This window comes from Brassica napus, chromosome C4 (assembly GCF_020379485.1).
Source record: "Brassica napus cultivar Da-Ae chromosome C4, Da-Ae, whole genome shotgun sequence".
Taxonomy (NCBI): Eukaryota; Viridiplantae; Streptophyta; class Magnoliopsida; order Brassicales; family Brassicaceae; genus Brassica; species Brassica napus.
The window spans coordinates 14,121,053-14,135,560 of NC_063447.1; the positions used below are offsets into that span (position 1 = coordinate 14,121,053).

A 14,508-nucleotide genomic window follows, 5' to 3' on the forward strand; every position below is an offset into this window, starting at 1 on the left:
ACAACAACTCTATCATTAGCAAAGGCTAGTCAGTACATGAATTCGCTAACGTTTTCGAAAACCCATTAGTTCTATTCATATGCGCAATGGCATTGCCCCTACAGCCCGGCTGCATCTTTATAACCTCTTTAGCCAATCTCAACGCAAAGGCCGTCTCTCTATAGTAACTGGCCTCTTTTACAGACAAGCTACAACCGCCTTTCTCATCCAATCCAACCAACAAATCAATCTCATCGGCATTTTTGTTATTAATAGTAATTCATTATTATATGTTTATATTTATATTTATTTTATTGAAAACTATACCACAACTTATACATAAAAAATGGCTACCAGTTATCAGTTTTACTAAAATGGTAACTCTTATTTTTACTATAAAACTTACTACATAAAATTACAGTTTTTACCACATAATTTTCACTACAAGTTACATCGAATTGTAATACATATTGCAACTCAACTTCAATACTATATGTTACTAATCGGAGTCGTATACTGCTATTTTCTTAACACAGATGTATAATGCTACTTATAGACAGTATTTAAGATTTAGAGTTTAGAGTTTTAAACTAGAAAAGGATTCATTTATTTTTTAATTTATTATGAGTTTTAGATTTTATTTTGACATATTATTTGATGCTTGTCTTTAAAAGTTTATGATTTATAATTTAGAACTTTAGGGTTTAGGTTATGTTTAGGTTTAAAATTTGGAAAGGGGTAAATTTGAGTTTCTTTTGAAATTGATTATATATGCTGATTTTTTTTCTAACATATCATTTGGTGTTTATTTTAATAAGATGATCATACATTAGAAGTTTAGGTATAAATAAGGTTTAAATTTTCAACGAATTAAGTTGTGTCTACATATTTCCACGAAACAAATCGTAGCTAATAGTGGATTTGAATTTCAAATATCTACAAAATATAAATCGTAACTATTTAGCCACAAAAATCTATGCAGTAGCCACAAATTTTGGATTTTTTAAATGATAGCTTGTTTGTGGCTATTTGCGGCTTCAAAATTACAGCCAAAAAAATTTTGTAGCTAATTCGTAGCTATATTCTATTTTTCTTGTAGTGCAACGACATCTCAAGAATCCTATATAAAGAGTCATTATCGAATTCATTATATATACAAACCTAAAAAGACCCAACACTTCTCTAACCAATAAGAAGGAATCTAGCACCAAAAAAAACAATAATAGAAGTATGACGAAGAAACAATTACTGCTCGTGATTATCTTAGTTGTTATTTTCGTTATTGTCTTGGACGTTACGCAAGTTGAGGCCATGAGGCCTTTCCCGGAGGCCGTCGATGAGATCAGTCTACTGTTGTTTCAGTCGCTGCAAAGAGGCCCGGTCACTGGCTCTAGTCGGAGCGGTTGCACCAATATTCCTCGCGGCTCAGGAAGGTGCCGCCGCGGCTAGAGCTGTCATACGAATCTTCTTCCACTTCATTATTCGTTGATTCTTTTTTTTTTCCCACACTTGTGTGTTACGTACATAATTACATATACGTAATTATACGATAGCTTTAGACTTGGTCTCATATCATTTGAACTGTAATCAATTTTATTTAATGTTTGTCCTCAATGACAATACATACATTCTTTTTTGGCTATTCACTAAGTTTGTCAAGAAAAGCCATTTGTAGAAACAAATATACAAATAATCAATAGATTTCCGTCTTAAAAATAGAAACTTTATTGGACTTTCGGTCTGAAAATTTAGGTAGACAATGCGAGATTAGATGTAGAAACATTTTTTGTTTTTCTTTACGTCGACATTTGGTGTTGTAAGAACACTTTTTCGTAGAAATGAAGAAAATTGAGACAAAATTACCATTTGTACAACTAACAAAAAAATAACTAATTATTCATTATTTAATATGTTTGGATCGATAAAATAGGAGAGAAAGTGATTTTTTATTTGTTTATGCTTTTATCAATACATCGATTATTTATTAATTTTTGCTTTTTCACAAAATTTAAAATATAAAAATAAATATATTTGGTATAATAAATTGAGTTTTTTATTCTTTATATTTTGACATTCATTTCCTTATAGTTTTATAATGTGAAAATATGGACAATATTTAAACCTAAAAATACTTGTACACGAAGAGTGTGGACATATAAGTCGTGGATGAACATTTCATGGACATGCAAGCAATTACTTGCTCAACAAAACTGCAACTTTACATTTAAATCATTAACCAATCAATCGAGCAATTACTTGCTCAACAAAACTGCAACTTTACATTTAAATCATTAAACTACCTTACTTAACAAATCATATTAGATTCATTAGGTTCTCTAGCTCCTTATGGATTCGATCCCTAAGTACTAATTGAACCTCTTATTTGATAGAGTAAATTCACTCTTTAGGGTAATTTGAGTGAGATCAGTATACTGTTTAGTGGATGTGCTAAATGTATTTTTTAGTCTTGACATGAAAATGTAATTTTGTGTATTCGATAAAAAAACATAAATGAAAATGAAAATATGAATTTTAAAAAATAATAATAAATAGAATTATAAAATTATTGATTAGAATAACAAACATACTAAAGTCAATTCAAATAGTTAAATTATTGTTTACAAATGCAATATATACCATTATAACTAATATTTGTTAGAGTATGCGGAACCTATGGTTTCCATCATATGGACCATCTCGAGAGGTTCGAGGATCTGATATTTGCTATTAAAGTCGAGAGAGTCTCTGGAGATTACCTCCTATGCAAGCTCTTCAAGTACTCACTTGCTGGAGATGCTTCGCATTGGCTTAAGCAACTGCCACCAGGATCCCTAACATCCTGGAGCGACATCAAGAATGCATTCTTGTGCAACTTCTTTGATGAAGCATGTGCTGAAGACTTGAGGAGCAAGATTGCTACATTCACTCAGGAGCCTGCAGAATCATTCAGAAGCTTCTGGATCAGATTCAAGTCTTACCAGAGAGACTGTCCACACCATGGATTCAATGAAGTACAACTGCTCAGTACTTTCTACAGAGGCATCACGGTGCAATACCAGATGGCTCTTGATGCTTCCAGCAATGGGAAATTCAACACCGGGAATCCAGAGGAGGCAGTGAAGGTCATTGAAAACCTAGCATCTAGCAGCAGCACCAAGAACACTGCTTTTGAGAGGAAGAGATCTGTCACCATCCTTGGGAATGATCAGATGGATGAGGTAAAGGCAAAGCTGGACAGTGTTCACAAGCTTCTTAGGAAGCAGGTCTGCTTGGTTGAAGATGCAGAGACTGTAGACACAGAGGGTAGAGCAGAGAAAGCAGATGTTAACTTCATCAGTGGAACTGGATTCCAAAGGCGGAAACAGAAACTCCTATGGAAATATGGGCAATTTCAACCAGAGTTCGCAGCACCAAAAAGCCTACAACTACAACTATAGCAACAACATGGGTTATGGAAGCTCCTACTACCAGAAGCCACCACCGCCAACTCAAGAGAGCAAGATTGAGGAGACGCTTGATAGAGTTCTCGAGGGACATCAGCACATGACAGTGGACTTCGATGGGAAGATTGATTCTGTCTACACCAACCTGAACACAAAGTTTGAGACTTTGAGCACTCATGTGAAGAAGCTGGAGATGCAGGTTGTTCAGACAACAGAAGCTGTTAAGAGGCAGGGAGCCTTGACAAGAGGGGTAGAAGATGATGTGATGAAGCACCACGTGAATGCCACCATTGGGGATGATTTCTGGCAAGTGGTGAAAGAAGAGAAGCTGCAAGAAGGAGATTTCGAAGTAGAGAGTCTGATGAGCTTTGGCAGATCGCATTGGTGTCGATCGACGCCAAGCCACGAATATCGGTCGACAGAAGTCACCCAAAACCGATCGATATTTTCTCCTGGTCATCGATCGACAACACCTACGGAGTCAACCGCTTCTTGCAATGCCGTGAGGATCATGACTCACGAGGAGTTCGCAGCAAAACACCCACATCCCCCCCAGCCCTGTCTACGCGAAAATCGATAGACATCAGGAGCCCGTCATCGATCTACATCAGGAGCGAGTCATCGATCGACATCAGGAAAACATCATCGATCGACATCAGGAAACCGTCATCGATCGACAGCCACCAGCGCCCATTAATCGACGAGCACCTATTATATACCGAGTGTAGATGCTGAAGATAGATGTTGCACGTCTTAATGCACTCAGGCCCAAACTCAAACCTTCAAAAAACCCACCAGAGGCCGTCAGGACACTTCAGATGATGGAATAGATTCTATGGAGGTTGACAGGGTTTCTACGGGAAGAACCCTAAGGAAAAGAAAGGAAAAAGTGGCGAAACATCTGAAGAGGGGGGCTAATGAAAAGGAAAAGGAAAGTTTCCAAAAAAGAGTTTTTAGGATTTCTCTAGAAAAGTCATTCGATGAGGCTTATTATACCCACATATTGTGGATGTTCTTTAGAGAAACCAGAGAGACAAAAGACGACATTAGGAGAATATTTTGTGAAGCTAAAGAGCAGATGAGAAAGAGCGTTGCATTGAAGAAGAAGAGTGATCCTGGGCAATTTGCAATACCATGCACGGTGAAGGATATTGAATTCCCACATGCCTTGTGCAACACAGGAGCATCAGTCAACATCCTACATAGGATTATGGTAGACCATCTGGGTCTGCAGGTAGAGCCTTCCAAAGAATTATTCACTTTTTTGGATTGTTCTCAGAGGAACACATGAGGGATTGTAAGAGACCTAGAGGTGTAGATTGGTAATGCCCTAGTTCCAGAAGATTTCCATGTCTTTGACATCAATCTGAACTGGAACTCTTTTCTATTACTTGGGAGAGCCTTCTTGTCAACACTGGGAGCAGTGTACAACTTGCAAACCAACCAGTTGTGCCTAACACTCATAGATCCTCATGTCCACTACAACTTTATTCCAGTCAGGAAGCCACAGACGACCTCCAGAAGAATCAATGATCCAGGAATCATTCCAGCATGCCACTGTGGAGCTGAGTACGAGACAGAATACTCGGCGTCGATCGAAACTCACACTGCAACATCGATCGACAGTGCCCATCAGAAATCGACCGACACACCAAAGGAAGAATCAGTCGACAGTAGTCCAGAAGATTGGGAGAACGACTACTACAACCCCACTATGGCAGCATACACCAGACAAAACATGCATACGGAGGAGTTTGATAAAGATTATGAGGAGGAACGAGCTACCGAGTACAAAAACATTCTTGATGAGCAGGATAAACTTCTACATCATTGCTCTTGGAAAAAGAATGCACCATCGATCGACAGAACAAGCTCGACATCGATCGACACTCAACCTTATCAGAGAAATCAAAAACAAGCATCGACCGACATCGCCTACTACCCATTGATAGACACTTACATCGATGCTACTCGAGACAGAGATTACTCAATTGGAGGTTGGGCAGATGATCGCCATCACGAGAGCTACGCAGTAGACAAATCATACTGTGATCAAGGAGCTGATGAACTTCATGAGGGTTTCACTTATGAGGAACTTCTCAACAGGCAAAGACACGATGAGACAGATCAGAAGCAAGCTGAAGCTGTTTGGGGAAGATTAAATTTCAGCCATTCGATCGACAGGCTATTCCTCCATCGATCGACATCAACCATACAACATCGATCGACATCCGTCCAAAACCAAAACCCACTGTAAGCGAAAAAGATAAATCTGATAACCAGTATCTAACTCCAGACGAATTTGGTATTTTTAGTGACCCAGATGGCTATGCAAAAGCAATAGATGGACGTACACTGCACGTATCTCGAGAGGATATTGCAGACATCCTTCAGACAGCCAATGAGGCAGACAACCTCTTCATGCGACAACACACTATTACAGAACACCAGCAGAAGGTTGCAAAGGAGTTCTATGACACAGCTGGTGGCATGGATAAAAGCTTCAAACAGAGGTCTCAACATCCTACTCAACCATTGATCGACGTTGATGTCTCAAACTTGGTCGACAGACGTCCTGAATTTGGCAGTAGAGATTTTGATCTTTTTGGAACCAGAAAATTATACTGGAAAGAGAAGGATGAGTATGGAATCTACAGAGATGATCAGGGATACGCCAGAGACGGAGATGGACACACCATTCATGTTCACAACAAAGATATCAGAAGACTTCTGGAAAGAGCTTCGAGAGATGAGCCCAACTACATATGCCTTCCAGAACATGCTAGCTCATTCACACAAACCAAGCTAGTACCAGAGATCTACACCAAGGACGAGATCAATGAGATGTTCTATGGAATCTGCAGAGAAAAGAGAAGAACAAAGAAGACTTCCAGATGAAGCTTGATGGAGTCTACTATCCATTGAATGATAGTATCAGTTGGCTAACTACTTGCATGGAAGAGATGAGGCAAGACATAGCCATAATTCAGCGTGCGAACGACGTGTCTCGCTCTATATTGATCGACAGACATCGACAAGCATCGATCGATAGTCACTTACATGCATCGACCGACAACCGCTTACCAGCATTGGTCGACGACAACCGCTTACCAGCATCGGTCGACGATAACCCACCACACTCACATACGTTGAAGTTTCAACCAGATTTTCACACCAGGGGAGAGATAGATCAGTTGGTAGAAGTGATCTATAGAGCTCTGGAAACTACAGAAGAGATGTTTGACAGGAGATGTGATGACATCTATTTCCCAATGGATCTTAGCATTAGTGCTTTGACTTCCAAGAAAGAAGCTATTCAAGGGGAATTAGTGGAGATTCAGAGTTACATTGCCCGTCGACAAGAAGCATCCGCATCGCTCGACAGAAGCAACAACATATCGACCGATATTCGTCGCCAGACATCGGTCGACGACGCTACAAACCGAGGCCGACTAGTACAAAAGGTGACATCAGACATGTTTGACACACATAACAATGGAGAGGAGAACTCAGCAAACACATACGCCACAGTTATGAGACATCAGTTCTATCTGGAGAGTCTTGGAGATAGATTGCAAAAGATAGAAGATGCAACTACAATAATGAAGGACAAATGGCGCAGAGGAGATGAAGCAATGCGAGACTTCACTGGTACATGGTTCAACAAGTGAAGAGAAGAGATGGAGACTTGTTTCCCAACAAGTGCAAGCTTTCAACATTACTAGCCCAAATCACCTCCAAAGTCTAGCTAAATGACTATAACAAAGCGCTGAGTGGGAGGCAACCCACTATTAGGTAATATTTATTTGGTTTTTATTAATCTACTATTTAGATTGGTCTTAAAATATTGCATGTCATAAAAAAAAATTCTGAGTGGACGATTGCCGTCAGTATCGACCGACGAGACACTGTCGACATCGATCGACATAGTATCACCTGCCGCGACCGATATCAACACCCTTACATCGGACGACATACATTTCGGTCTGGTATATCGTTCTAACTTGTTACGTTAAGTACTTATGATTTATTTATCACCGTAACTCCGACTGGGGTTACACTGGGGACAATGTAGTTTAAGTCTGGGGGAGGTTTACTGATAGTAGTTTATTTATGAGTCTTATTAAAATGTTTTCAAAAAAAATAAAGTTTTTATTGAGTCAAGAAGGGGATAATGAACTTATTAGATTTTTGCTTGTTATCTAACCACTCTTTAGCACCATTCTAGACTTACTGATTGCATATAGTACTAAAGATACTAAAGTTGATCAACATGTCAACTATGCTACACTTGCTAAGATTGTTTGAAGGAACCAAAGCTGACCTCCAACACTAAACTTGACACAACTGCTTGTCTTGGGGCTTGGTATACATGAGATCAGATTCTTCAAACAAGTCTGGAAGGTAAAGCCTTGTGTATATAGATTTATCTTCCTCTCTCTCTCTATTTTCGAAATATAGATATAAAAAATAATTTTTTTTATTATTATATATACATATTTATTAGAGATTTATTAGGAAGGGATTCGAACAGGACTTGGTGGCTACAACCACTAAGGATTGTTTCATAAGAATTCTATAGGTAAAGGACTAGAACATGATTTGGTAGATACAACCATTAAGGCTTGCTTCACAAATAATCCTAGGATATAGGTCAAAAAGAAGTGAACATGACTTGCCACTACCATTAAGTCATGATTCAAGGAAGCCTGTTCAATCTTGGTCAATGATCTTGCAAATATAAGTAGACTTTGACTAAGAGAGAAAATTAGTAGAGAGAGAGGATATGAACTAATGTTTACCTACAGGTCCAGATACTTGTTTGAAAATCCTTGCATTCCGTGATCGATACTCCCAAGGTAAAGCATGCACTTTTATTTATGCTAAGAAATGAGGTTTGTAGAGGAGAATGTCAGACAAGATTTGCTAAGTTGTTAGCTAGGTGAATTTGGTTGCTAAGCTAGGATATGGTATAATGTGCTTTTGTGATTAGGACTTCTTAGATGTGGATTGCAATACTGTAGAGGTAATGATTCTCAGTTTAAAATTGTATGAGTCCCTGCTTTTTCAAACCTCTTTCAGACAGACTGCCTGTTTGTTTTGCTTGAGGACAAGCAAAAGGGTAAGTCTGGAAGAGTTGATAGACCATGGATTTGACCCACTTTCACCCATGGTTTATAGGTATTTTTACTACTAATTATTATATTATAGAGTCTATTTGTTATATTTATAAGATCATGAGTGATTTGGAGATAAGAGATGATTTAGGAGCATTTTGGAGATATTTAGAGCAAGCACCCGAAACGACCATCGAGCTCGACCATCGATCGATATTGATGAACAAATATCGATCGATGTTCACATCAGAACATTGATCGACAGCGAAGCGCGCAGAAAGCCCGTTTGGTCACAGCCGACTTGAAGCCCAAATCTTCACCAATTTATAAGATTAATCCTGACGAGTTTTAACCTAATTATATAAGTTTTGCCACCATATTAGAGGCAAATGGGTGATTTTATTGTTTTTCTAGTTTTATTATTATTAGAAAAGGTTTTTAGGATTTTGATAGATTGGAGAGAAGATCCAAAGTTATAATTTGTGATTGGAACTACATTAATATCTATTTACTATTGTGACGAAGTTTTCTTACCTAATTGCTGTCATGAATTGCTTGGCCATGTCTGAGTAATTCCATTGTTAGATTTAGGGTTTAAATAGGTTATGAGGGATTAGCCTCAGCTATAGATTGCTGAGTTGTGATAATAGTCATTAGGATTATCATTAATGCATGATTCTAGATTAGCTACCTAGAACTTGACCTAGGATTGTTAGATAAAAGCGAGAGCTTCATTCTCATCCTGAAACCATTCTATCTGAGCTAAGTTTCTTGCTAAGAGTAAGGCGATAGCTGATTTAGTGAGCTTAGTAAGCATCATTCAACCCGCGCATAAAGTTTAACTAGAAGCGCGTCGATCGATATCAATACTGAATAGTCGATCGACAGAGCGAAAGGTGTATTGATCGATATCCCTATAGGATCATCGATCGACACTGCTATTGATCGAACAAATTCTTTTGGGTCATTAGATCTAGTTAATAGAAAAGTCCAGACATGCGAGAGCTGATTGACTTGTTGATTTAGTAGTTGACCTTTACATTATCATGCGTGCAACTCATTAGGCATCTGTAGGATTATAATCCCAAGTTTCCTGAATAAAAACCCTAAGTCTAGTTATTACCTTTTAAGCACCAAAACCTCAACCAATCAATCGAGCAATTAGTTGTTCAACAAAACTGCAACTTTACATTTAAATCATTAAACCACCTTACTTAACAAATCATATTAGATTCATTAGGTTCCCTAACTCCTTGTGGATTCGATCCCTAAGTACTGCAATCGAACCTCTTATTTGAGAGAGTAAATTCACTCTTTAGGGTAATTTGAGTGGGATCATTATACTGTTTAGTGGATGTGCTAAATGTATTTTTTGGTCTTGACATGAAAATGTAATTTTGTGTATTCGATAAAAAAACATAAATGAAAATGAAAATATGAATTTTAAAAATAATAATAAATAGAATTATAAAATTATTGATTAGAATAACAAACATATTAAAGTCAATTCAAATAGTTAAATTATTGTTTACAAATGCAATATATACCATTATAACTAATATTTGTTAGAGTATGCGGAGCCTATAGTTTCCATCCTATGGACCATTTGGAGAGGTTCAAGGATCTGATATTTGCTATTAAAGTCGAGGGAGTCTCTGGAGATTACCTCCTATGCAAGCTCTTCAAGTACTCACTTGCTGGAGATGCTTCGCATTGGCTTAAACAGCTGCCACCAGGATCCCTAACATCCTGGAGTGACATCAAGAATGCATTCTTATGCAACTTCTTTGATGAAGCACGTGCTGAAGACTTAAAGAGCAAGATTGCTATATTCACTCAGGAGCCTGCAGAATCATTCAGAAGCTTCTGGATCAGATTCAAGTCTTACCAGAGAGAATGTCCACACCATGGATTCAATGAAGTACAACTGCTCAGTACTTTCTACAGAGGCATCACAGTGCAATACCAGATGGCTCTTGATGCTTCCAGCAATGGGAACTTCAACACCGGGAATCCAGAGGAGGCAGTGAAGGTCATTGAAAACCTAGCATCTAGCAGCAGCACCAAGAACACTGCTTTTGAGAGGAAGAGATCTGTCACCATCCTTGGGAATGATCAGATGGATGAGGTAAAGGCAAAGCTGGACAGTGTTCACAAGCTTCTTAGGAAGCAGGTCTGCTTGGTTGAAGATGCAGAGACTGTAGACACAGAGGGTAGAGCAGAGAAAGCAGATGTTAACTTCATCACTGGAACTGGATTCGAAAGGTGGAAACAGAAACTCCTATGGAAATATGGGCAATTTCAACCAGAGTTCGCAGCACCAAAAACCCTACAGCTACAACTATAACAACAACATGGGTTATGGAATCTCCCACAACTAGTAGCCACCACCGTCAACTCAAGAGAGCAAGATTGAGGAGATGCTTGATAGAGTTCTCGAGGGACAGCAGTGCATGACAGTGGACTTCGATGGGAAGATTGATTCTGTCTACACCAACCTGAATACAAAGTTTGAGACTTTGAGCACTCATGTGAAGATGCTGGAGATGCAGGTTGTTCAAACAAGAGAATCTGTTAAGAGGCAGGGAGCCTTGACAAGAGGGGTAGAAGATGATGTGATGAAGCACCACGTGTATGCCATCACTGGGGATGATTTCTGGCAAGTGGTGAAAGAAGAGAAGCTGCAAGAAGGAGATTTCGAAGTAGAGAGTCTGATGAGTTTTGGCGGATCGAGTTGGTGTCGATCAACGCCAAGCCACGAACATCGGTCGACAGAAGTCACCCAAAACCGATCGATATTCTCTCCTGGTCATCGATCGATAACACCTACGGAGTCAACCGCTTCTTGCAATGCCGTGAGGATCATGACTCACGAGGAATTCACAGCAAAACACCCACATCCCCCCAGGCCTGTCTACGCGAAAATCGATAGACATCAGGAGCCCGTCATCGATCTACATCAGGAGCGAGTCATCGATCGACATCAGGAAAACTTCATCGATCAACAGCCACCAGCGCCCATTGATTGACGAGCACCTATTATATACCGAGTGTAGATGCTGAAGATAGATGTTGCACGTCTTAATGCACTCATGCCCAAACCCAAACCTTCAAAAAACCCACCAGAGGCCGTCAGGACACCTTCAGATGATGGAATAGATTCTATGGAGGTTGACAGGGTTTCTACGGGAAGAACCCTAAGGAAAAGAAAGGAAAAGGTGGTGAAACATCTGAAGAGGGAGGGCTAATGAAAAGGAAAAGGAAAGTTTCCAAAAAAGAGTTTTCCGGATTTCTCTAGAAAAGCCATTCAATGAGTCCCTGCTTTTTCAAACCCCTTTGAGACAGACTGCCTGTTTATTTTGCTTGAGGACAAGCAAAAGGGTAAGTCTGGGGGAGTTGATAGACCATGGATTTGACCCACTTTCACCCATGGTTTATAGGTATTTTTACTACTAATTATTATATTATAGAGTCTATTTATTATATTTATAAGATGAGGAGTGATTTGGAGATAAGTGATTATTTTGGAGCATTTTGGAGATATTTTGAGCAAGCACCCGAGATGACCATCGAGCTCGACCATCAGTCGATATTGATGAACAAATATCGATCGATGTTCACATCAGAACATCGATCGACAGCGAAGTGCGCAGAAATCCCGTTTGGTCACAGTCGACTTGAAGCCCAAGTCTTCACCAATTTACAAGATTACTCCTGACGAGTTTTAACCTAATTATATAAGCTTTGCTACCATATTAGAGGCAAATGGGTGATTTTATTGTTTTTCTAGTTTTATTATTATTAGAAAAGGTTTTTAGGATTTTGATAGATTGTAGAGAAGATCCAAAGTTATAATTTGTGATTGGAACTCCATTAATATCTATTTACTATTCTAATTAAGTTTTCTTACCTAATTGCTGTCATGAATTGCTTGGCCATGTCTGAGTAGTTCCATTGTTAGATTTAGGGTTTAAATAGGTTATGAGGGATTAGCTTCAACTATAGATTGCTGAGTTGTGATAATAGTCATTAGAATTGTCATTAATGCATGATTCTAGATTAGCTACCTAGAACTTGCCCTAGGATTGTTAGATAAAAGTGAGAGCTTCATTCTCATCCTGAAACCATTCTATCTGAGCTAAATTTCTTGCTAAGAGTAACGCGAGAGCTGATTTAGTGAGCTTAGTAAGCATCATTCAATCCGCGCATAAAGTTTAACTAGAAGCGCGTCGATCGATATCAATACTGAATAGTCGATCGACAGAGAGAAAGGTGTATTGATCGATATCCCTATAGGATCATCGATCGACACTGCTATTGATCGAACAATTCTTTTGGGTCATTAGATCTAGTTAATAGAAAAGTCCAGACATGCGAGAGCTGATTGACTTGTTGATTTAGTAGTTGACCTTTACATTATCATGCGTGCAACTCATTAGGCATCTGTAGGATTATAATCTCAAGTTTCCTGAATAAAAACCCTAAGTCTAGTTATTACCTTTTAAGCACCAAAACCTCAACCAATCAATCGAGCAATTAGTTGTTCAACAAAACTGCAACTTTACATTTAAATCATTAAACCACCTTACTTAACAAATCATATTAGATTCATTAGGTTCCCTAACTCCTTGTGGATTCGATCCTTAAGTACTGCAATTGAACCTCTTATTTGAGAGAGTAATTCGAGTGAGATCAGTATACTGTTTAGTGGATGTGCTAAATGTATATTTTGGTCTTGACATAAAAATGTAATTTTGTGTATTCGATAAAAAAAAACATAAATTTTAAATGAAAATATGAATTTTAAAAAATAATAATAAATAGAATTGTAAAATTATTGATTAGAATAACAAACATATTAAAGTCAATTCAATAGTTAAATTATTGTTTACAGATGCAATATATACCATTACAACTAATATTTGTTAGAGTATGCCGAGTCCTATAGTTTCCACCACACACCACGTGACAAAACAAAATCAATTATATAGTTAAGAAAAGCCAAAGACAGTAATGAAATTTCACCTTGAATGAAATAAGTGTGTCAGATAGGCAAAGTGTCTTTGAATGTAACTGAAGAGCGAAAAAAGTGTCTCACGGTGTAATTTTTTCAGACAATACAGTAAATAATTCAAGTATTTGACTTTTACCGCCAAAAGAAATCACATAACACAGAAACATGCGCTTTATATACAGCGTCTGAAGAAAAAAAAAATTTCTCATGACTGTGTACTCCCACAGTCCCACTTACACCGTCAGACGCCGGAGGGAAAACATCTCTTTTTGATGACGACGTTACTAAAAGTCAGGCCTTGACTTAACTGGCAACAAAAAATATGGCACCTTTATGTTTCGCCTGCCTAACGGTAAAATATGAATCCTATATGTTTTTGCTGGGACAAGATACCCACAATTTTCATCAACGTTCCGGTGACAACAAAACCTGCATTGGAGTGTGAAACTTCAGATAATTAGCTTTGCAAGTAACACTAACATAAACATTGTACGTTGATTATGCATAGATGCTACCGCAACGAACTTGAATCAGAAACAGAAGTAGAAACAGATCATGTAAGGTGTGTGTACCTGTGTGAAACTGCCTATGTTCTGTAGCCAAGCATCAAGTGCTTATAATAACGACGCCTGATAATTCTCTGCCACCAATATTTGGTTGAGCTCCAATAACTCATCTTCATTCGTTGTTGGATGAGCCTGTAATGCAGATCACGCAGCTGTTTAAGGATTGAACAGAGATTTAATGGAGCAGGTCCAAGGGAAAATAGAAAAAGTTTGATCACCATCTAACAAGGCATCTTTTAATGCCTTGGGATATAGGACGAAGAAAGACAGATCGCGCTCAGTCTATAGTATCCCAACCTGGAACAGAACCAGCCCTTCTTAGTAAAATGACTCTTCAAACTGATGTCTACCGATCAATGAGATCAAGAGAAGATAGAACTTTTACCTCA

General features: G+C 38.4%; 1 protein-coding gene across 1 annotated transcript; it reads left to right on the forward strand.

The window, feature by feature from the left end:
• Positions 1-544: 544 nt before the first annotated feature.
• LOC106383642 lies at positions 545-1,710 on the forward strand. The gene has a single exon (XM_048754471.1). It carries the CDS (start codon positions 1,210-1,212, stop codon positions 1,426-1,428), a length of 219 nt encoding a protein of 72 aa, XP_048610428.1. The 5' UTR covers positions 545-1,209; the 3' UTR covers positions 1,429-1,710.
• Positions 1,711-14,508: the final 12,798 nt, after the last annotated feature.